This window comes from Helianthus annuus, chromosome 8, assembly GCF_002127325.2.
Source record: "Helianthus annuus cultivar XRQ/B chromosome 8, HanXRQr2.0-SUNRISE, whole genome shotgun sequence".
Classification (NCBI taxonomy): Eukaryota; Viridiplantae; Streptophyta; class Magnoliopsida; order Asterales; family Asteraceae; genus Helianthus; species Helianthus annuus.
Window position 1 is genome coordinate 11,555,273 of NC_035440.2, and position 25,691 is coordinate 11,580,963.

At 36.2% G+C, this 25,691-nt stretch overlaps 1 protein-coding gene and 3 long non-coding RNA genes across 14 annotated transcripts; 1 reads left to right on the forward strand and 3 right to left on the reverse strand.

Moving 5' to 3' along the window:
- Positions 1-5,814: 5,814 nt before the first annotated feature.
- Positions 5,815-6,777, reverse strand: LOC118481173. 2 transcript variants are annotated; one of them, XR_004864669.1, is made up of 3 exons: positions 6,433-6,777; positions 5,953-6,235; positions 5,815-5,857 (listed from the first exon to the last, which is right to left on the reverse strand). It is a non-coding gene; the product is annotated as an uncharacterized LOC118481173 (long non-coding RNA). The 2 variants fall into 2 exon arrangements; XR_004864668.1 differs by having other exon boundaries at positions 6,332-6,777.
- Positions 6,778-11,929: 5,152 nt separating this feature from the next.
- On the reverse strand, positions 11,930-13,585 carry LOC110872058. The gene is made up of 2 exons (XR_002554111.2): positions 12,196-13,585; positions 11,930-12,099 (listed from the first exon to the last, which is right to left on the reverse strand). It is a non-coding gene; the product is annotated as an uncharacterized LOC110872058 (long non-coding RNA).
- A 1,818-nt stretch (positions 13,586-15,403) lies between these two features.
- LOC110872057 (aquaporin NIP2-1-like) lies at positions 15,404-18,223 on the forward strand. Of its 10 annotated transcripts, none has more exons than XM_035976433.1 (8): positions 15,404-15,834; positions 15,940-16,049; positions 16,224-16,534; positions 16,621-16,754; positions 16,829-17,158; positions 17,461-17,487; positions 17,572-17,686; positions 17,947-18,223. In XM_035976433.1, the coding sequence occupies exons 5-8, from the start codon at positions 17,136-17,138 to the stop codon at positions 18,103-18,105; spliced, it is 324 nt and encodes a 107-aa protein (XP_035832326.1). In that variant the 5' UTR covers positions 15,404-15,834; positions 15,940-16,049; positions 16,224-16,534; positions 16,621-16,754; positions 16,829-17,135; the 3' UTR covers positions 18,106-18,223. The 10 variants fall into 10 exon arrangements, with proteins under 10 accessions (XP_035832326.1, XP_035832328.1, XP_021976507.1 ...); XM_035976435.1 differs by having other exon boundaries at positions 16,678-16,754; XM_022120815.2 differs by having other exon boundaries at positions 16,224-16,310; positions 16,397-16,754.
- A 3,055-nt stretch (positions 18,224-21,278) lies between these two features.
- Positions 21,279-23,156, reverse strand: LOC110872056. Its single transcript, XR_002554109.2, has 3 exons — positions 22,943-23,156; positions 21,646-21,801; positions 21,279-21,448 (listed from the first exon to the last, which is right to left on the reverse strand). It is a non-coding gene; the product is annotated as an uncharacterized LOC110872056 (long non-coding RNA).
- Between the last annotated feature and the right edge of the window lie 2,535 nt (positions 23,157-25,691).

Here is a 25,691-nt window from a genome sequence, read left to right on the forward strand (position 1 = left end):
ATAACTCGAAAACCCAAGGTTCCTTATTCCAAAATTCTGCAGAAAGATGAACACGGGGCCGTGCTCAGTGAGCACGGGGCCGTGTCCAGAAACTGTTTCGTCTTATAAACTATTTTTGGTTTATTTTTCGTAGAATGGCGAGTGAAAACAGCGAAACATCATCCGTGCATTCCTCAAACAGCCGAAGGGGAAGGAGACCCTCCGTTGAAGCCACACTTGTGCACTACGTGATAGCACTAAGAGAGGCTCTCGACGAAATGACGTCCGTAGAGGAGGTCCTCATTGACCGTATCAACGATCTTACAATGGGATTGGAAAGCAGCTTCCAAGAGATTAACCTTTTGCACCAAAGGTTAAACATTTTGGTAGCACCTCCTATGGAACCAGTCCTTCCACAACAAGACTGGAACTTAGCATTCGGTATTAACAACCCTACCGGGTGGGGAGACATCCCCGCGGAACCTCCTATGGAAATCCCACAAGAAGTCCCGGCGGAAGTTGAAACTCCTCAAACAAATGCGAACGAGCCTTCCTTCCTCCTTCCAAGGGAGGTAGAGGAGTGGCTTGCCGACATATGAGGAGAAACGCATCCGAAAGTTGGAGTTCTACAAAGCCTTGTCTAACCAGGATCAGTAGATTCTTGGAAATTTTGCTAAAATTAAAATAAAACATAGGGCTAGAACTCCATAAGCTTACTATCTATGTAATTTTTATCTTTATGTGTAATCTCTCTATTAGCAATGTCATGATGGTTTTTATGATTTATGGACTCATGGTGGTAATGGATGAAAAAGGGAACGAGAAAAAATGGAACCATGCAGAAGAACAGAACAAACCGACAAAAATCTCCAAAACAGAAGGCTCCACACGGGCCGTGCCCAACCAACACGGCCCCGTGCTGAGCCCCCTGCAGGAAATCACCCAGTTCAGGTAACTGGACACGGGCCGTGTTCAGCGAACACGCCCCCGTGTCCAGGCTTCTGTTTCAATTCTATAATTTTTGTTACTGGCACTTGACCACGGGGCCGTGCCCGGTCAACACGGGGCCGTGTCCAGAGTACCAGTAACACAAATCTTTGTTTTTAAACACACTTTTACATATTCTAATCAACCAAAAACTCTATTTTTGGACACATTGAGGACAATGTGTAATTTAAGTGTGGGGGGATGCTAAAACCTTGGAATTTTGCAAAATCCTAAAACAAGCCTTACACAAAACTCTATTGGAACCGCTAAACACCCCAAATTTTTTTCAAAAACTTTTTCATTTTTTTTATTTACTTGTCTTAGTTTAAGTTGGGAATAACAAGTTATAAAAGGGTTATATTTTTACAAACTTACAACTGATAGCGTCGTGATAAAAAGAACTAACATAAGAAAATTATGAAACGGTATAACAAGTCTAGCTAAAATTCGATTATATATGCTTGGTCACATTAAAAACCCATTCCCACAAAAAGTGAGTTTTGAGCCTATATTGAGCATAAAAATACACATACTTAGATTAAATGCTCATTTTTCGTTTCTTGTGTGAATAGCCGCTCGGTCTTTACAAATCTAGAACTTGCCACGACGATACATTCCCGGTCCTTACCAACTTAAACCCAAGTAAGTAAATGATGGAGGCATTAGGACTAACTATTTTTCTTTCAAAACCATTATTTTTCATTTTTTTTTTACCTACCCAAAATCCCCCTAGAAAACCCCTTTGAGCCTAAACCTTTCATTTCATTACCCCCAAAACAATTTTCTACCCACCAAAAAACCTTTTTCATTTTTTCACCTTTATTTTAGTGACAAACTCGGTTTTTCATAAACATACCCTTTACGTGACGATGAAAAAAAAAAAAAAAATATGATGAAGTCAAAAACAAACATAAGCTACAAAAAGCTTGTTTGAGAAATACTTCAAAAATAAATGTCACCAAAAATAAGGTATTTTACGAAAACCGACACTTGTTACGATTTTCGCCCTTTTTACTAACCACTAACCAACCACCCACCTTTAAACCCAAGCCTTCACCCCAAAAGACCTCTTGATATTTACAAAGGTAAAAAGTTAAAAAGGAGGAGGATTGATCGCTTGGCAAGCATATGGAAAATGTAAATCCGTGCCGCTCTCGAGCGATTCACTTAAATATACACCTTCGGCCGAGTGATTGAGTGATCTCCCGTGAGGTATGTGAACTTGTATATAAATGGAATTTTAATAAGGCATGCTATGCCAAATTTAGTAATTTATCTTATGTAAAGTTCAAGATAAACCATGACGAATAAGATTGTAAATAAAATAAAAATAAAACCTATACAAACCTTGGATTCCCGACACTCTAGGACAAGTTAAAAAACTTCTCTTCTACCTATTCCATTTGGGAGTGTAAGCCACATTAAAAGAGTTTTGCTTGAGGACAAGCAAAAGTTCAAGTGTGGGGGTATTTGATGTGTGTAAAATGCAACATATAAAACACATCAATTAAGGCATAAAACTAACCCTTTTTAAGTACTAATGTTGGAAAAAGAGTGTTTTTGTCTTCCTTTTGTATTTTCAGGATGAAATGAGCTCAAAATCACAAAAGAAGCAAAAAGACTACTAAATCTACCATAAATACAAGAAAAGGAACAAAAGTGAACTGCCCGGACCCTCAACGGCACCTCCCAAGACAAAGAGAAGAGAAACAGAGCCTGAACACGCCCCGTGTCCAGTGAACACGGGGGCGTGCCCAGGAAGCAGCAGAAAAGACAAACCAGTAGAAGCTTCCATTGCTCACCACGGGGCCGTGCCCAGCGGACACGGGGGCGTGTTGAAAGTACAGCAGGCGCATTAATTGTAATTCGCAATTACAATTAATGAAGAGAGAGAATGTCAGACGGGCACGGGGCCGTGTTCAGCGAACACGGGGCCGTGTCCAGCGTTCTGTTCAGCCTATAAATAGAGGAGCTTGGTTTCATTCTCTCTCATCCCTTGGCACACCACCTCTCTCACACTTCATCCACCACCCACCACCACCATAACACCATCATCCACCACCATCATCCATTGTCCATCATAGAGTGTGTGAGTCGTCTCGGGATCCAAGATTGATCGTAAGAGTTCTTGACAATCAAGGCCATGTTTGCCTAAGTCTCTTACATCACTTGGTGAAGACAAGTGTTTAGTATAATACTTTTTATTTTCAATCTTTTGCACTTTTTATTTGGTTTTGTATTAATGACTTTAATAATTAGTTACTTATGTTGAAGGTGATCTTTCCTTATCGTTTGTCCGTGGTGTCTTGGCGTTATTTTACTGTCTATATAAAATAAAAGATTTTCACCATTCATATCTCCACGGTCTATATGGAGGTATGTTGGCTACCTGGTCGGGGGTTAAGGGAACGGTTTGGTAAAGGTCTTGCCCTTGTTCAGCGTTTAGAGGTCCTGCTTGGGACCTGGGTCAAATTTAGTAGGATCTCCTTCAATGCCCATAGGTATTGGATGGCGGGGATCCAAACTCTTTGACCCCCTCATAAGCTAACTACTATTAATACTATAACCCGGCTATTTAGGACTGTATCCCTGCTGACTCAGACTACTTAGCCGAGGGTAACGTCACCGCCAAAAGCGGGGCCTACCATAATTTGCATTAATAACTTAATTCATTATCTTTCAATAATCCAACCCTTTAGGATTGTATCCTTGCTGACTCAAACTACTGGGTTGAGGGTAACGTCACCTCCGAAAAAGGGGCCTACTACAATAACTAAGATAATCTCTTAAACAAGTGCAAAAGTGCGAAAAAAATCAAAGGTTATACTAATACACTTGTCGGATCCAAGTGATTCATCTTGTCTATCTGTTTTTTATTTTATTTTATTTTTCAGCATTTAGTTAGTTTTTATTTTTCTTAGTTTAAAACATTTTTCTAACTTTTTGATTTGATTAGACGTTGAGGATAAACCGGTATTAAAAGCTCTTGTGTCCTTGGACGACCTCGGTATCTTACCAACACTATACTACGTCCACGATGGGTGCACTTGCCCATATGTGTGTTTAGTGTTAGTAAATATCGTGTTTTATAAATTTAAAACTTGGCTAAAAGTGTAAAAAGGGCTTAAAAATACATCAAAAATATATACACACTAACACGCATCAATAAGCACAGTCCTAATACAACCAGTCAAGTTTCTTGCCTCTAAATCACGTTCCACTTCATCAAAATTGAAATTTTCCTACGAATTAAATAAAAAAGTTAAAATATTATATATAAATAAGATTTGCATATGTTTAAATAAAAAAGTTAAAATGCATGTGTTTAAATATTTGATAAAATTTTATGCATATAACTTATTTACCCGTAAGTGGTTCATGAGGGCATCCTTGTGCGATTGTGAAACGTTATCCCATCCAATTTTATCGAACGGGATGGTCCGCCACATATACAGGCCGGCCTCCCTTGAAAACAGATCTCTTGATTTACCAACGGGGGTATACGTGACCTGTCTGTCAAACGTAAGCGATACGGGCCCCACCCGCTTTTACCAGACGCCGTAGTTTCTTATTTTTGGCTTTCCCCCTAACCCTCTTCGGGGGAACCGCTGCAATTAAAACAAAAATAATTAGTAACAACATTTATAATATATAAAATATAAGAACTACAAAATAATTTAGTAAAAGACTTACCGTCAGTCTCGTGCGTGCCACGAAAATGACCACCAGGAGGCGGTGGATCACCAGCGCCGTCACCCCCATGTCCCCATGGGGCCACATCCGCCATCAGATATGCGAATATAAGCAATACCGAAAACAAAATCCCTATAAAGTTACAAATGTTACAGCATGTGTATCTAATAGAAATTAAGGGAAAGTACAACAAGTGTAACTCAAATTCAAATAAATATTTCAAACAAGTGTTTATCAAATACAAATCAATATAAATTACAATAACTTTTCTTTCAAAGTTAAATATAAATGTTTTCAAACCTAAACACAAACATACTAATTATCAAACTTAAACTTTTTTTTAAAACCAACACATAAACAACATTCAAATTATCATCTTAAATATATTTTTTTCTCAAACCTAAACATAAACATAGAAATTATCAACTTAAACATATTTTTTTTTTCAAACGTGACCATAAACATATAAATCATGAAACTTAAACATAATTTATGCACATTAACACATACTTTATACATACTTACATACACAAATTTACATACTTTATACACACATATTAACATACTACCAACACACATACATACTTATAAAACACATGTACATACTTACACATACACATACATACTTACAAACACATATTTTGATCAAAACTACAAAATTTATACATACACATTTGCATACTTTATACAAACATACATACATTCAATCATAGACTTACATACACAAACATGCATAATTATTCATCATTTACATACACCTACATACATACATTCAATCATAGACTTACATACCCACATACATGCTTACATACACCTACATACACAAATACATACACCTACACCTACATATACTCATTTTCACCAATTACACCTACATTATACATTTTCACAAACATTTACATACAAATATACATCCTTACATACACCTACATACACATACATACACCTACATACACAAATACATACACCTACATATACTCATTTTCACCAAATACACCTACATTATACATTTTCACAAACATTTACATACAAACATACATTCTTACATATACATTTACATAACTAAACAAAAAATTATACAATTTCTAAACTTTGAAAAAATTCATAAAAAACTAACCGTAATTTCAAGCTTTCAAGTAGATGTAGACCGCGGAGACGAGGTGGTGACCGGAGAGGTGATGGTGGTGAGCCGATTTCTCTAGCATAAACACAAAAACACACGAAAATCATAGACTATAACATGTATATAACAAAATAGAGAAGAAATTTAACAACATACAAACTTAAACTAACCGATTTGAAGTAAAATCGCCGGAATTCGCCGCTGCTCGATGTAACACCCTAGTTACTATTAAGCGATTTTATGTGTAATACCAACAATTAGTATGTGTAATTAAGTTTACACATACTATGAAAATACGAGTTTATTAAAACTTTTACAAATCATAAGTTATTCAACATAAGTGATCGAATTTGTCGTTTAAAAATTTACGACGAGGAAATGTGCGGAAGCATGTATCTTTATCGTGTTCGGTCCTTCGATGAGCTTGATCGTCTTCCGGCATCCAAAAAGAACCTACATTTCATCAACATGAAATGCTTTAGTCATACGGGAATTTTAATAAGTCTAAACAAATCCGGTAATAATAATGGAAGGAAAAAGAATCCCAACGTTAAACTTTTGATCTCAAAACATGGATTTCCAACTGGCCTCCACCGTAACTTACGGTGGCACCGTAAGTTACGGTGGCCCCTGGTGTGACATGCCCCTACCGTAAATCAGTAGGGGGCTGCCGTAAAGCCTTCAGCTCCACCGTAACTTACGGTGGCACCGTAAGTTACGGTGGCCCCTGCATTCCAGCTTTCCTATTTTGCCGTTTATTTGCACGAAAACTTTCGTATCTTTCAAACCGCTTATCCCATCTTCACCTACGGTCAAAACCATGTAAATAATTAGTTTTGACACTTTAATAATCGAGTATAAACAAGTTCCGTGCTTAACGTAACAAAACAAGAAATTATTTTTGTTTTGTTTTCAGCCCCTTCACCCGGCCGTGTCAAAAAGTCACCCGGCCGTGTCAGTTAACATATATTTTTCACAGCCCAGCCACCCGCCCGTGTCAACTCTGCACGTCTATTTTTCATTAGTTCTTACCGAAACGGACATAACTCTCTCGTTTTTAATCCGTTTTACACGATTCTTTTTCCTACGCGTCCGTAATTTAATTCTCCATCATATGGAGTTAAAATCCGACATCCGGATTAACAAAAATTTAAGACTTTTAAGTCTTCGGCTTATTACCATTTTTACCAAATTTTGACCCGTTCGCGATTTTATCACACAAACATGTTTACTTGATCCATAAACTCATGGAATCATAATTTCAATATTTCCTATCAAATAATTCATAGATCATGGGTTTCTTACTTAGTTAGAACCCGTTTACGTTCAAGTGCTTATTTTGACCCGTTAAGGGTATTTAAGCACTTTAAACCTTAAAGTCGCTTTCATTCATTTCTAGCGTTATATACAACATTCTTATCCAGTAATCTTCCACCACAACTATAATTGTGGTGGACTTAATGAGATGATCTATATAATCCGAGTTTTTCTCGTCCGATTGCTAATTTACGGCAAAGACTCATATAGAGTTATTTGACCAAAAGTTTACATCTTTCGCTTCTTGCACTTATTTCAATTATTTATTTGATCATAAAACTCTTTTCAAAACTACCTTTAAAGGTTGTTTATTCGAATTAGCCAACTAGGGCGTTTTAGTCAATTTTAGTCATTCTTTTACGACGAAGGACTATTAGTGCTTGTTTGAACCCCAAATCCGACCTTTTAACCATATTCTTGTTTAGAAACCAATATGTTTCTAAAACGCCTTAATCATAACTCAACTTATTCGGTTTACCTAAAAGATAACCGGATATCTTATTTTAACCTCGTCTAACTATTATAAAACTCCAAGCTCTACATGATGAGTTGTATTATTATACATACCTGGCTCGGATCAATATATTGACCCATTTCAATACATTTCCTTAGTGGTTGCTAAGCGATAGCGATGTAAGCATCCATGTGCTATTTATTTCCTAAAATCATGCATCTTGACAACCCATTAGTCGATATTGTCAAAGGGTGATAATTTCACCTTTTGACCCGTTTGGCCGAATTGACCGATTATATTAGCGAGATGATAGTTATTACCACCTCGTAAATATATGTATGACTCGCTCCGATTTACACCGTGCGGTCACTTACTTATAATTCCATTTCTTAACACGTTTTAGCCTACTATGGCTTACGTCATAAATTATCTTTTTCGTAATACGACAAAAGGATATTATGAAATATATGACTAGTGTAAGATATACTTACCTTGCATCCGAATTGTGCTTTTCCCATCATTCTTACTTCGTTTGACCCGCTTTGTTCCCAAGCTCTCACCTAGCTTGTTGATCGTCAAACTATCATTGTAATTGTAAGATGGTTAGATTAGTCATAAACATTTACGACTATTCCATCCTACTCTTCTTATATCGAATTTACCATCCGATCATACTCTTGGTCGATTTGACTTTCTAAAGTCAATCGACTTATCAACTTATTCATTGCACATTTTCACTCTAATTTCAAACACCTTAGTTTTCATTTAGGCATTTTAACAAACACCTAACGTGCATACATTGTTTTTACACATTTTATAACTAGGTAACATGATTTCAAGCATCTATATAACGATCTTAACATCAATTCCTCTATATCATATAACAACCCATTTCATGGTAAATATGATTTATGTACCCAAACACCTAAATGGTTCAAGTACTTTGTCTTACTAACTAATATGATGATTCTAATCACAAGTTTGACACTAACATCATCATATCATAAAAACGCATCTCAAGTCATGTATGTTAAACACTCAAACTTGCAATTTGTTCAAGTATCTTGTTTCTACTAGCAACTATGATGATTTTAAACATGTGTAAACCATCATCTTCACTACATAATCCAAACCCACTTAGCACAAAATAGGTTAATCATCAAATCCCTAGTTTTGACAACAACTCATCAAGCTTTCTACTAGGGTTTGTTTCTAGACTAAGATATAATCACAACAACACTCATGGATTCAACATTCATTCCAGAATTTCGATTTTGATTATTCATCATAATCTCAAAGTGTCACCAAATCGTAAAATTCGACATACCTTGTAATCCCCATGACTAGATGATCATGAATTCGTGTTCATGCATCTGATTTGAGCTAGTTCTGCCCTTCAATTTGGTGATTCTTGGCACTTTAGGGTTTTGAGCAAGAGAGCCTTCCTGGCTCTGGTTAAAATCGCAGACATACACACACGTATGTGTGTGTTTTATTTATTTATTTTGTTTTGATAAAAACTTATCTCATTTGCCCAGGTTTAGTCCCTCAATTTACCCAAGTTATTTAAAGGGTTATCAATTTCTTGTTTCTTTTATTGTTTTAACAACACTTAACCAACTAGGTTGATATCCCTAGTTACTTAATGGGTTTGGAGAAGTCATAACCCGTAGTATTTCTAAGTCCCGTTAACCCGTCGGGCTTTATATACGCTTTGTTTTCTCAAAGCGTTTATTCTCTTTCTAATTTTATTAACATAAAATTATTTATTAAAATCCTAATTTTTCACCGGGTTAGTTTTACCACTAACGGTATTTTACCCGTTCCTAGTATTAACAGGGTTTAATTACCAAACCCGTTTTCGGGGTGTTACAAGTCTACCCCCCTTAAAGAGGTTTCGTCCTCGAAACCTTTTATGATATAATTCATTGAGTTTGCACTCAATGTATTTGAGCCGAGAATTCCTTTAAACATTATTTATACTTTTAACCAATTGTTAGTATTACCAGAAAAGTATGGTAACATCTTTTTGGCTAATAATTGTCTACGTATCTTACATGACATAATGCGACTTGAATAACGTAATCTCGTTATTTCCACTAGTTTAATCAACTTAGCGATATTCATCTCTTTCATATATCATTGAATTCTTTATGAATCCGTTACTTTAATCCGTTTAAAGGTCTTTAGTGAAATCTTTCACTTTTAGCAACAATTCCTTTTATTTTCAAATTTATTTATTCGGTTTAGTTATACCGAATTTACTGCTTACAAGCAAACCAAATTTCTTAACTTAAATTGCTGACCTTAACCGGTTTCACTAACTAGACTTATTAGTCCGGTTTCTTTTTGCCGCTCGCTTGGTGATAATGTGATTACACTTCACATTGCATTTCTTGACCGTGATCGTGTCACGTCATGTTTAACTTATATCAACCTTTCATTTTCGAAAATACCACTTTTTCGAATATATCGTCTTGCACCTATCGATGTTAAGACCCATACTCTTTGATATTTGTTATTTCCAAATTCGTCTTATAGTATTCATGTTTGTTAAAACGTTGTTTCTTACTAAAACTGAATTTTAGTTTAACGTTTTTCCTTTTTAACTATGTCAATTACTCATATTAAGGAAATTGACAATCCATAATTTATTCTTTTCCGTTCTCATTTTACGCGGGGAATCATAACTTGCTCCCTTGCTTTACACTATTGACCCGTAGGTTCTTTTTGGTCCCGTAGACCTTAACACTGTGTTTAATCCCGAAGGTTATGATGATCCCGTAGATCATCTTTTATTCTTTTCTATATTCAACTGTATATATATATATATATATATATATATATATATATATATATATATATATATATATATATATATATATAGCTTCAAGGCATCTCTTATTATGTTTGGAATCGTTTATTTTCGCTCTTGAACTTCAATTGACCTTGACCGTAGTCTAAGGTTTCATTTTTATATTCCGACTTTGTCCTTAAGTTTGACGTTTTACAAAAACGACCCGTTAAGGGACATATTTGCATTTGCCGGGTTCGAGTGTAAGTACACCCCCTCCCAATGCATATCTAAATCATTTTACATGTTTACATTCTCCGGGTTCGAGTGTAAGTATCACTCCCTCCCAATACTTGTCTAAATCATTTTACATGCTTGCGTTTTCTGGGTTCGAGTGTAAGTATCACTCCCTCCCAGTACTTGTCTAAATCATTTTACATGCTTGCGTTTTCTGGGTTCGAGTGTAAGTATCACTACCTCCCAATACTTGTCTAAATCATTTTACATGCTTGCGTTTTCTGGGTTCGAGTGTAAGTATCACTCCCTCCCAATACTTGTCTAAATCATTTTACATGCTTGCGTTTTCTGGGTTCGAGTGTAAGTATCACTTCCTCCCAATACTTGTCTAAATCATTTTACATGCTTCTTTGTCCCTTCACCCGGGCTCATTATTCTGATGTAATACGCTCCCGTCACCCGGCTGTGCGTTTACATTTTTATCAAATATTTTCTTTTTTTTGCTCATTTGATTCATTTGGGTACTTTTAAGTTAGTCCCATTCACCCCACCCTTACTACATCGGATGTAAACGTGTCCGCCATAAGAAATTCATGGTATCATATGCCGCTACTTACTTGGCCAGAGTAAGCGATTAACACATGACACGCATGACCTTTTTATAGTTTTCACATCACGCCCTATGTAAGTAATACCTCTATCTGTTTTTCTTGGAAACAATATCCCGGATAGGTTTTCTATTCAGGTCTTTCCAAGTTTTCAATCTACATATGCAACTTTCAGTCTCTACATATTTGTTGCATATTACTATTTATGCAATAATTTAAAACGTCCACCTGATAATGCTTGCCCTAACGGGCTTCTCTTGCCATTAGCCTTGTTCGCGGTCGTTACGCGATTTAGTCCTTGATGGGCATGTTCCCCTTGTCATGCCTCGGACTATTCCTCTATCACATCCTGCATTTGTTTGACCTTTGTCATCTTTAAATGTAAGTGTTCTTCAATCAAGACATTCACAAAGTTAGTAATGTCAACTTTACTAAATGCCCGTATCATAGTACAAGGCTTTTGTACTATATGTGTCAACGCACGAAATATTGTTAACCATATCTATCATTTAATTTGGGGTAACGTGTATTTCACGATAACCCTATGTGTTGTTTACAACACTTTAATACGCTAAACGATTAACATACATACACCTACCGGATTTGCGATCAAGCCTCGAACCGAACACATTTGTCAACAACCTTGAGCTCTGATTACCAACTTGTAACACCCTAGTTACTATTAAGCGATTTTATGTGTAATACCAACAATTAGTATGTGTAATTAAGTTTACACATACTATGAAAATACGAGTTTATTAAAACTTTTACAAATCATAAGTTATTCAACATAAGTGATCGAATTTGTCGTTTAAAAATTTACGACGAGGAAATGTGCGGAAGCATGTATCTTTATCGTGTTCGGTCCTTCGATGAGCTTGATCGTCTTCAGGCATCCAAAAAGAACCTACATTTCATCAACATGAAATGCTTTAGTCATACGGGAATTTTAATAAGTCTAAACAAATCCGGTAATAATAATGGAAGGAAAAAGAATCCCAACGTTAAACTTTTGATCTCAAAACATGGATTTCCAACTGGCCTCCACCGTAACTTACGGTGGCACCGTAAGTTACGGTGGCCCCTGGTGTGACATGCCCCTACCGTAAGTCAGTAGGGGGCTGCCGTAAAGCCTTCAGCTCCACCGTAACTTACGGTGGCACCGTAAGTTACGGTGGCCCCTGCATTCCAGCTTTCCTATTTTGCCGTTTATTTGCACGAAAACTTTCGTATCTTTCAAACCGCTTATCCCATCTTCACCTACGGTCAAAACCATGTAAAGAATTAGTTTTGACACTTTAATAATCGAGTATAAACAAGTTCCGTGCTTAACGTAACAAAACAAGAAATTATTTTTGTTTTGTTTTCAGCCCCTTCACCCGGCCGTGTCAAAAAGTCACCCGGCCGTGTCAGTTAACATATATTTTTCACAGCCCAGCCACCCGGCCGTGTCAGTTAACATATATTTTTCACAGCCCAGCCACCCGGCCGTGTCAAAAAGTCACCCGCCCGTGTCAACTCTGCACGTCTATTTTTCATTAGTTCTTACCGAAACGGACATAACTCTCTCGTTTTTAATCCGTTTTACACGATTCTTTTTCCTACGCGTCCGTAATTTAATTCTCCATCATATGGAGTTAAAATCCGACATCCGGATTAACAAAAATTTAAGACTTTTAAGTCTTCGGCTTATTACCATTTTTACCAAATTTTGACCCGTTCGCGATTTTATCACACAAACATGTTTACTTGATCCATAAACTCATGGAATCATAATTTCAATATTTCCTATCAAATAATTCATAGATCATGGGTTTCTTACTTAGTTAGAACCCGTTTACGTTCAAGTGCTTATTTTGACCCGTTAAGGGTATTTAAGCACTTTAAAGCTTAAAGTCGCTTTCATTCATTTCTAGCGTTATATACAACATTCTTATCCAGTAATATTCCACCACAACTATAATTGTGGTGGACTTAATGAGATGATCTATATAATCCGAGTTTTTCTCGTCCGATTGCTAATTTACGGCAAAGACTCATATAGAGTTATTTGACCGAAAGTTTACATCTTTCGCTTCTTGCACTTATTTCAATTATTTATTTGATCATAAAACTCGTTTCAAAACTACCTTTAAAGGTTGTTTATTCGAATTAGCCAACTAGGGCGTTTTAGTCAATTTTAGTCATTCTTTTACGACGAAGGACTATTAGTGCTTGTTTGAACCCCAAATCCGACCTTTTAACCATATTCTTGTTTAGAAACCAATATGTTTCTAAAACACCTTAATCATAACTCAACTTATTCGGTTTACCTAAAAGATAACCGGATATCTTATTTTAACCTCGTCTAACTATTATAAAACTCCAAGCTCTACATGATGAGTTGTATTATTATACATACCTGGCTCGGATCAATATATTGACCCATTTCAATACATTTCCTTAGTGGTTGCTAAGCGATAGCGATGTAAGCATCCATGTGCTATTTATTTCCTAAAATCATGCATCTTGACAACCCATTAGTCGATATTGTCAAAGGGTGATAATTTCACCTTTTGACCCGTTTGGCCGAATTGACCGATTATATTAGCGAGATGATATTTATTACCACCTCGTAAATATATGTATGACTCGCTCCGATTTACACCGTGCGGTCACTTACTTATAATTCCATTTCTTAACACGTTTTAGCCTACTATGGCTTACGTCATAAATTATCTTTTTCGTAATACGACAAAAGGATATTATGAAATATATGACTAGTGTAAGATATACTTACCTTGCATCCGAATTGTGCTTTTCCCATCATTCTTACTTCGTTTGACCCGCTTTGTTCCCAAGCTCTCACCTAGCTTGTTGATCGTCAAACTATCATTGTAATTGTAAGATGGTTAGATTAGTCATAAACATTTACGACTATTCCATCCTACTCTTCTTATATCGAATTTACCATCCGATCATACTCTTGGTCGATTTGACTTTTTAAAGTCAATCGACTTATCAACTTATTCATTGCACATTTTCACTCTAATTTCAAACACCTTAGTTTTCATTTAGGCATTTTAACAAACACCTAACGTGCATACATTGTTTTTACACATTTTACAACTAGGTAACATGATTTCAAGCATCTATATAACGATCTTAACATCAATTCCTCTATATCATATAACAACCCATTTCATGGTAAATATGATTTATGTACCCAAACACCTAAATGGTTCAAGTACTTTGTCTTACTAACTAATATGATGATTCTAATCACAAGTTTGACACTAACATCATCATATCATAAAAACGCATCTCAAGTCATGTATGTTAAACACTCAAACTTGCAATTTGTTCAAGTATCTTGTTTCTACTAGCAACTATGATGATTTTAAACATGTGTAAACCATCATCTTCACTACATAATCCAAACCCACTTAGCACAAAATAGGTTAATCATCAAATCCCTAGTTTTGACAACAACTCATCAAGCTTTCTACTAGGGTTTGTTTCTAGACTAAGATATAATCACAACAACACTCATGGATTCAACATTCATTCCAGAATTTCGATTTTGATTATTCATCATAATCTCAAAGTGTCACCAAATCGTAAAATTCGACATACCTTGTAATCCCCATGACTAGGTGATCATGAATTCGTGTTCATGCATCTGATTTGAGCTAGTTCTGCCCTTCAATTTGGTGATTCTTGGAACTTTAGGGTTTTGAGCAAGAGAGCCTTCCTGGCTCTGGTTAAAATCGCAGACATACACACACGTATGTGTGTGTTTTATTTATTTATTTTGTTTTGATAAAAACTTATCTCATTTGCCCAGGTTTAGTCCCTCAATTTACCCAAGTTATTTAAAGGGTTATCAATTTCTTGTTTCTTTTATTGTTTTAACAACACTTAACCAACTAGGTTGATATCCCTAGTTACTTAATGGGTTTGGAGAAGTCATAACCCGTAGTATTTCTAAGTCCCGTTAACCCATCGGGCTTTATATACGCTTTGTTTTCTTAAAGCGTTTCACTACTAGAATAATGAGCAATAGCCACCAAAATTTGCTACCGAAAAAAAGGGTAGCAAATTTAGCCACATTTTTCGAACCTAAATTCGGCTAGCGCACTTTCCCATGGTTGTATAGCAAACCGGTGGTAAAATAGGTAGCAAAATGATTTTTTTATCTTTTTAATTTGAGTTATAATTAGACAATGTTTCCTAGGGTTTCATAAATCAATTGTCGTTTACTCGCAACAGCTCTTGCTCAATTCCGCTAGGGTTTCAGAGGGACTTGAATCATTCAACACCGATTGAACTGCGATTCTGTCATGATGTGATCGAACATCTTATGAGATCGTGCAATTGGAATCGTTCAACATCGATTTAATCAGGTTCAATCATCCTGCAATTAGAGTTTTTCATCGGCGATTCAATCAGACGCAATCATTCGTGCATTTGCAATTGGAACCTTCTCTAACATCATTCAATTGGAATCATCATTCTGAAATAAGTCGAAATCATTGTTCAATTGGAATCATCATTCGGAGATCTGGTTTCAATCGATTCTGTATTCACTCGGTACGTCGTGCTTAAACATCGAAGGCTGGTGGATTTCAATCGATACGTCCTTATTTCATTAAACTTCTAGGTTAACTTCAACAAATCAAATATGATTTGCACTATATTCACTCAGTCTATTAATTAGTCTTTTCATACACATTTGAATCGATGATTGAATACAATATTTTTGCAGGTGATTCATTTGAATATCTTGTTTTCAAGTTTAGTTGATCATTTAATCAATCTACACAGATTCAATATCTCTGAATATTTATCAGGAATTCGTATTTATTGTTGGATAAGGTTCGTATAGCCTAGCCATACTAGTTTGAGATAAAAGGTTTTGTTCAGCATAACTTCATATCTCATTATGCTGTACATAATTTCCCCTAGCCTAGAATAAAGAAGACAGAGCTTTAGGCTAGGTTTAAACTTTGAAGCACATATTCTTCATATCTCATTATGTTGTTTGAGTAGGTTAAATCTGGTTGCTGATTTTGGGAGATTAGTAGAGAATGGAGAAATCGAGTGCTTTAGACTACATCAACCATATGTTTCCTACAAGTTAGTTCATTTCATCTTCTATGTATTATTACATGTGTGGTTTAATTTTAAGGTCTGATCATGGTGAGATACTTTCTTCTTGAAAGTTCACCATATTTTATAATAAGGCTGGCGTAAGCTTATGTCTGCAGCAGTGTGATACACGGTCACTGATTTGGATCCATCCAACCGATGCTCCAAGCCATTTTAGATGGCAGACATCTGCCAAAGTTGAATTATTAAAGGTCTGGATGCTCCCTTTGTGAATACTACTGATTAATATGTTTATTGCTTACTTCTGTTTCGTAGTCAATTTTTACCTCTACTATAGTTAAAGACTGATGGATACCGTTGGAATGAAAGTACTGGCAAACAATCGTATTTTAAGGTTGAAGTAAGGAATGGAACAACAAGCACACGCTTTGATGTCATCTTTTGACCCAATTCATTTTCAAGCCAGTACAGGTTATTATCTCATCTGTTTTAAGAGCTCAGACCTTTGCAAATTGAAAAACTGAAAAACTGACTGTGTATGGCAGGATTGAAAACCATAGTATGTTTTTACCCTTCCATTTTCGGCAAACGGATGGTGCTGATGATTCATGGCACTGTCTACATCCTTGCACAAGTGCTTCATTTTTATGAGAAGACCTTGGTAGAGAACGAATCCTGGAGGTCATGGTGGATGACACTGACATTAAAGATTCAGCTAAGTACAAAATTGATCAAAATTTGGATTGTCTTTTAGCTCAAGTTAGCATCAATCTAAGATCTATTACCTTAGCATCAATCCTGAAGGTCATGGTGTTGTTCGTTCTGTCCCAACTGAATTGAAGAAAGATCACAATGAAATTCTGGAGTTATCCCAGGTTAACTTTATAACTTCTATACGCGAGTAATATTCTTCGTGTATTTTACTTTTTGACTGTTAAGTAATATGTTTGAGTAAAAAAAAATATTTGCTAACAAAGCGTTTGGCAATCCGATGCGTTTAGATCCCGAAAGATGATGTGTGATGTGCAAAGCGCACATATGAGTTATTAAACCAAACACATCTACCACACGTTTTATTCTGTTTTGAGGTTCCTTTACTTCACATTCATGGACTGATAACTCAGACCTGCCTTAAAGGTTGCTTATTTTGTTTTGTTTTGTGTATTTTGTGTTGCAGCTTGGTGGTTAGTTTGGCTTATCCTCTGTAAGTTCTGTTCAAGATGCGTTTAATAAATTAATTAGAATAAGTCTATGCTTTAATCAGTGAATGATGAACTTCTTTTTGCAGTGTCGGCGGCGGCGGTCACGATGTTCCCTTCATCAAAACTAAAACACCAGAAAACTGCCAGTTCACAGTTTCTGTCTTATCCAAAGTCTACTACCCACCTGGGTTTTCTCGAAAGGTACGACTCACATATTCTCTAATTCTACTGAAAGAATTAATATTATAGGAAACCTGAATTCGATTCTTGAGCCAATCGAGTTTTACCGATAATTTCATCGTCGTCCCTAAGGGCGGGTGGGTTACTGGGTTTTCCCTGGAATTGATGGTGGACTCGGGTTACTCTTGGAGTACTCCGTTTGGTCCAGTGGGGGTGCCCCGAGAGTGCGGGATTGATTTTGTTGGCCGTTTAAAAAACTAATATTGTATTGATGATGTCAGGTGTTGGCGGAAGCGGTTGCTACATTCTTGTTGGTGTTTGTTACGTGTGGATCTGCGGCGTTAACCACAAGTGATGATGGGAAACTGTCGCAACTCGGAGCATCTTTAGCCGGTGGGCTGATTGTGACGGTCATGATCTATGTTGTTATGATGTTTTGATGTTTGGATTTGGGAAATTTAGTTTTAGTTATTTGATGTTTTGATTTGGATGTTTATTATGAGGAACTTTGGATGTATAATTTTTTATATTTTAATGGAATGGCAACAAGTTATAAATTGTTATGTTTTTATGAAATCGAATAGCCAATTTATAGAATGGAATAGCCAATTTATAGAATGGAATACCATAAATGGTAGCAAAACGGCAGCAAAATGTGATAAAGCGGTAGCAAAAAGGTGGCAAAATAGCGGTAGCAAAAAGGTGGCAAAATAGCGGTAGCAAAACGGTGGCAAAACAAAATGTGGTAGCAAAATGGTGACAAAAAGCGGTAGCAAAAAGGTAGCAAAATAGCGGTAGCAAAACGGTGACAAAAAGCGGTAGCAAAACGGTGGCGAATCAACGGTAGCAAAATCGGTAGCAAAAAATAAAACGGTAGCAAATAGGTGACAATAGGGCATTTGCTACGTGTGCTTTTGCCACCGAGTTTTTGGTGGCAAAACGGTGGCAAAAGAGCAATTGCTACCGTTTTGCGACCGAAAATGTGGTAGCAAATACCTAATTCTCTAGTAGTGTTTATTCTCTTTCTAATTTTATTAACATAAAATTATTTATTAAAATCCTAATTTTTCACCGGGTTAGTTTTACCACTAACGGTATTTTACCCGTTCCTAGTATTAACAGGGTTTAATTACCAAACCCGTTTTCGGGGTGTTACAAGTCTACCCCCCTTAAAGAGGTTTCATCCTCGAAACCTTTTATGATATAATTCATTGAGTTTGCACTCAATGTATTTGAGCCGAGAATTCCTTTAAACATTATTTATACTTTTAACCAATTGTTAGTATTACCAGAAAAGTATGGTAACATCTTTTTGGCTAATAATTGTCTACGTATCTTACATGACATAATGCGACTTGAATAACGTAATCTCGTTATTTCCACTAGTTTAATCAACTTAGCGATATTCATCTCTTTCATATATCATTGAATTCTTTATGAATCCGTTACTTTAATCCGTTTAAAGGTCTTTAGTGAAATCTTTCACTTTTAGCAACAATTCCTTTTATTTTCAAATTTATTTATTCGGTTTAGTTATACCGAATTTACTGCTTACAAGCAAACCAAATTTCTTAACTTAAATTGCTGACCTTAACCGGTTTCACTAACTAGACTTATTAGTCCGGTTTCTTTTTGCCGCTCGCTTGGTGATAATGTGATTACACTTCACATTGCATTTCTTGACCGTGATCGTGTCAGTCATGTTTAACTTATATCAACCTTTCATTTTCGAAAATACTACTTTTTCGAATATATCGTCTTGCACCTATCGATGTTAAGACCCATACTCTTTGATATTTGTTATTTCCAAATTCGTCTTATAGTATTCATGTTTGTTAAAACGTTGTTTCTTACTAAAACTGAATTTTAGTTTAACGTTTTTCCTTTTTAACTATGTCAATTACTCATATTAAGGAAATTGACAATCCATAATTTATTCTTTTCCGTTCTCATTTTACGCGGGGAATCATAACTTGTTCCCTTGCTTTACACTATTGACCCGTAGGTTCTTTTTGGTCCCGTAGACCTTAACACTGTGTTTAATCCCGTAGGTTATGATGATCCCGTAGATCATCTTTTATTCTTGTCTATATTCAAGTGTATATATATATATATATATATATATAGCTTCAAGGCATCTCTTATTATGTTTGGAATCGTTTATTTTCGCTCTTGAACTTCAATTGACCTTGACCGTAGTCTAAGGTTTCATTTTTATATTCCGACTTTGTCCTTAAGTTTGACGTTTTACAAAAACGACCCGTTAAGGGACATATTTGCATTTGCCGGGTTCGAGTGTAAGTACACCCCCTCCCAATGCATATCTAAATCATTTTACATGTTTACATTCTCCGGGTTCGAGTGTAAGTATCACTCCCTCCCAATACTTGTCTAAATCATTTTACATGCTTGCGTTTTCTGGGTTCGAGTGTAAGTATCACTCCCTCCCAGTACTTGTCTAAATCATTTTACATGCTTGCGTTTTCTGGGTTCGAGTGTAAGTATCACTCCCTCCCAATACTTGTCTAAATCATTTTACATGCTTGCGTTTTCTGGGTTCGAGTGTAAGTATCACTCCCTCCCAATACTTGTCTAAATCATTTTACATGCTTGCGTTTTCTGGGTTCGAGTGTAAGTATCACTTCCTCCCAATACTTGTCTAAATCATTTTACATGCTTCTTTGTCCCTTCACCCGGGCTCATTATTCTGATGTAATACGCTCCCGTCACCCGGCTGTGCGTTTACATTTTTATCAAATATTTTTTTTTTGCTCATTTGATTCATCTGGGTACTTTTAAGTTAGTCCCATTCAACCCACCCTTACTACATCGGATGTAAACGTGTCCGCCATAAGAAATTCATGGTATCATATGCCGCTACTTACTTGGCCAGAGTAAGCGATTAACACATGACACGCATGACCTTTTTATAGTTTTCACATCACGCCCTATGTAAGTAATACCTTTATCTGTTTTTCTTGGAAACAATATCCCGGATAGGTTTTCTATTCAGGTCTTTCCAAGTTTTCAATCTACATATGCAACTTTCAATCTCTACATATTTGTTGCATATTACTATTTATGCAATAATTTAAAACGTCCACCTGATAATGCTTGCCCTAACGGGCTTCTCTTGCCATTAGCCTTGTTCGCGGTCGTTACGCGATTTAGTCCTTGATGGGCATGTTCCTCTTGTCATGCCTCGGACTATTCCTCTATCACATCCTGCATTTGTTTGACCTTTGTCATCTTTAAATGTAAGTGTCCTTCAATCAAGACATTCACAAAGTTAGTAATGTTAACTTTACTAAATGCCCGTATCATAGTACAAGGCTTTTGTACTATATGTGTCAACGCACGAAATATTGTTAACCATATCTATCATTTAATTTGGGGTAACGTGTATTTCACGATAACCCTATGTGTTGTTTACAACACTTTAATACGCTAAACGATTAACATACATACACTTACCGGATTTGCGATCAAGCCTCGAACCGAACACATTTGTCAACAACCTTGAGCTCTGATTACCAACTTGTAACACCCTAGTTACTATTAAGCGATTTTATGTGTAATACCAACAATTAGTATGTGTAATTAAGTTTACACATACTATGAAAATACGAGTTTATTAAAACTTTTACAAATCATAAGTTATTCAACATAAGTGATCGAATTTGTCGTTTAAAAATTTACGACGAGGAAATGTGCGGAAGCATGTATCTTTATCGTGTTCGGTCCTTCGATGAGCTTGATCGTCTTCAGGCATCCAAAAAGAACCTACATTTCATCAACATGAAATGCTTTAGTCATACGGGAATTTTAATAAGTCTAAACAAATCCGGTAATAATAATGGAAGGAAAAAGAATCCCAACGTTAAACTTTTGATCTCAAAACATGGATTTCCAACTGGCCTCCACCGTAACTTACGGTGGCACCGTAAGTTACAGTGGCCCCTGGTGTGACATGCCCCTACCGTAAATCAGTAGGGGGCTGCCGTAAAGCCTTCAGCTCCACCGTAACTTACGGTGGCACCGTAAGTTACGGTGGCCCCTGCATTCCAGCTTTCCTATTTTGCCGTTTATTTGCACGAAAACTTTCGTATCTTTCAAACCGCTTATCCCATCTTCACCTACGGTCAAAACCATGTAAAGAATTAGTTTTGACACTTTAATAATCGAGTATAAACAAGTTCCGTGCTTAACGTAACAAAACAAGAAATTATTTTTGTTTTGTTTTCAGCCCCTTCACCCGGCCGTGTCAAAAAGTCACCCGGTCGTGTCAGTTAACATATATTTTTCACAGCCCAGCCACCCGGCCGTGTCAGTTAACATATATTTTTCACAGCCCAGCCACCCGGCCGTGTCAAAAAGTCACCCGCCCGTGTCAACTCTGCACGTCTATTTTTCATTAGTTCTTACCGAAACGGACATAACTCTCTCGTTTTTAATCCGTTTTACACGATTCTTTTTCCTACGCGTCCGTAATTTAATTCTCCATCATATGGAGTTAAAATCCGACATCCGGATTAACAAAAATTTAAGACTTTTAAGTCTTCGGCTTATTACCATTTTTACCAAATTTTGACCCGTTCGCGATTTTATCACACAAATATGTTTACTTGATCCATAAACTCATGGAATCATAATTTCAATATTTCCTATCAAATAATTCATAGATCATGGGTTTCTTACTTAGTTAGAACCCGTTTACGTTCAAGTGCTTATTTTGACCCGTTAAGGGTATATAAGCACTTTAAAGCTTAAAGTCGCTTTCATTCATTTCTAGCGTTATATACAACATTCTTATCCAGTGATCTTCCACCACAACTATAATTGTGGTGGACTTAATGAGATGATCTATATAATCCGAGTTTTTCTCGTCCGATTGCTAATTTACGGCAAAGACTCATATAGAGTTATTTGACCGAAAGTTTACATCTTTCGCTTCTTGCACTTATTTCAATTATTTATTTGATCATAAAACTCGTTTCAAAACTACCTTTAAAGGTTGTTTATTCGAATTAGCCAACTAGGGCGTTTTAGTCAATTTTAGTCATTCTTTTACGACGAAGGACTATTAGTGCTTGTTTGAACCCCAAATCCGACCTTTTAACCATATTCTTGTTTAGAAACCAATATGTTTCTAAAACACCTTAATCATAACTCAACTTATTCGGTTTACCTAAAAGATAACCGGATATCTTATTTTAACCTCGTCTAACTATTATAAAACTCCAAGCTCTACATGATGAGTTGTATTATTATACATACCTGGCTCGGATCAATATATTGACCCATTTCAATACATTTCCTTAGTGGTTGCTAAGCGATAGCGATGTAAGCATCCATGTGCTATTTATTTCCTAAAATCATGCATCTTGACAACCCATTAGTCGATATTGTCAAAGGGTGATAATTTCACCTTTTGACCCGTTTGGCCGAATTGACCGATTATATTAGCGAGATGATATTTATTACCACCTCGTAAATATATGTATGACTCGTTCCGATTTACACCGTGCGGTCACTTACTTATAATTCCATTTCTTAACACGTTTTAGCCTACTATGGCTTACGTCATAAATTATCTTTTTCGTAATACGACAAAAGGATATTATGAAATATATGACTAGTGTAAGATATACTTACCTTGCATCCGAATTGTGCTTTTCCCATCATTCTTACTTCGTTTGACCCGCTTTGTTCCCAAGCTCTCACCTATCTTGTTGATCGTCAAACTATCATTGTAATTGTAAGATGGTTAGATTAGTCATAAACATTTACGACTATTCCATCCTACTCTTCTTATATCGAATTTACCATCCGATCATACTCTTGGTCGATTTGACTTTTTAAAGTCAATCGACTTATCAACTTATTCATTGCACATTTTCACTCTAATTTCAAACACCTTAGTTTTCATTTAGGCATTTTAACAAACACCTAACGTGCATACATTGTTTTTACACATTTTACAACTAGGTAACATGATTTCAAGCATCTATATAACGATCTTAACATCAATTCCTCTATATCATATAACAACCCATTTCATGGTAAATATGATTTATGTACCCAAACACCTAAATGGTTCAAGTACTTTGTCTTACTAACTAATATGATGATTCTAATCACAAGTTTGACACTAACATCATCATATCATAAAAACGCATCTCAAGTCATGTATGTTAAACACTCAAACTTGCAATTTGTTCAAGTATCTTGTTTCTACTAGCAACTATGATGATTTTAAACATGTGTAAACCATCATCTTCACTACATAATCCAAACCCACTTAGCACAAAATAGGTTAATCATCAAATCCCTAGTTTTGACAACAACTCATCAAGCTTTCTACTAGGGTTTGTTTCTAGACTAAGATATAATCACAACAACACTCATGGATTCAACATTCATTCCAGAATTTCGATTTTGATTATTCATCATAATCTCAAAGTGTCACCAAATCGTAAAATTCGACATACCTTGTAATCCCCATGACTAGGTGATCATGAATTCGTGTTCATGCATCTGATTTGAGCTAGTTCTGCCCTTCAATTTGGTGATTCTTGGCACTTTAGGGTTTTGAGCAAGAGAGCCTTCCTGGCTCTGGTTAAAATCGCAGACATACACACACGTATGTGTGTGTTTTATTTATTTATTTTGTTTTGATAAAAACTTATCTCATTTGCCCAGGTTTAGTCCCTCAATTTACCCAAGTTATTTAAAGGGTTATCAATTTCTTGTTTCTTTTATTGTTTTAACAACACTTAACCAACTAGGTTGATATCCCTAGTTACTTAATGGGTTTAGAGAAGTCATAACCCGTAGTATTTCTAAGTCCCGTTAACCCGTCGGGCTTTATATACGCTTTGTTTTCTCAAAGCGTTTATTCTCTTTCTAATTTTATTAACATAAAATTATTTATTAAAATCCTAATTTTTCACCGGGTTAGTTTTACCACTAACGGTATTTTACCCGTTCCTAGTATTAACGGGGTTTAATTACCAAACCCGTTTTCGGGGTGTTACACTCGAAGAAGAAATGGGGGGAAAGTGAGGAAAGAGGGAAAAATGCGCGCTGGGCAGAGTTATGTCGTCAGGGCATTACCGGCGATACGTTGTCGCCGCTATTAGTTATCCGTCGCCGGTATTGGTCTCGATCAAGATAAGATATCACTGGCTGGGGTTTAATGAGTGTACACAGATCTTTAGCAGAGATACGATGTTGCCACTAATACCCTAAACCTGTCGCCGCTATTGGTTCTTAAGTCCCCAACCATTGGATCATGGTAAGGATCAACGGTCGGGGATTGATGTTAGGTGGTGGGACGCGGATCGACCAACAGCGGCAACATTGGGCCCGTCGCCGCTATTGCCGTCGCCGCTAAAAGTGTTACTTTCTTGTAGGGGGTTGAACAAAAGACATCACCATCACTGTCACAGCTAGACTACGTGTAGCGTACATGTTGCCACTACAACGCTCATGGGTCTTTCATTCGGACTGGGCACGAATGTTTCGATTAGTATTTTATTGGACTTTAATGTTATAATATATGTTATGGAGACTTTAACATTATAATTTATCTATTCGTATTTAGTTTAAGTACATTAATTTTAATATGGTATTAACGTTATAACGTATGTTTTAGAGGCTTTAACGTTATAATTTATCGTTTGGTGTTTAGTTTAAGTACATTCATCTTAATTTGGTATGTTATGTGAGTTTATGTTTGTGAAATATGAATTTTAAATATTATTTATGAGAATCAGGTACCCTAGGGATGTGTTTCATTAATCATTGAACAACTTACAATTCATCGTTTATATTTGAAATTGGCAAGTTAATCAACAAGCTAGTCGGGGGACTCAAATGTCAACAACTCTAATACCACAGGGGACGCTTAATTTTAAGTATAAACTGGTCATTCAACCTTAAAACCTAACTAGGTTGGGGGGAGGGGGGGCTCAAATTCAAGCGCTTTTTATATGACCGAGACTCAAGAAGCAAAATTTTTAGT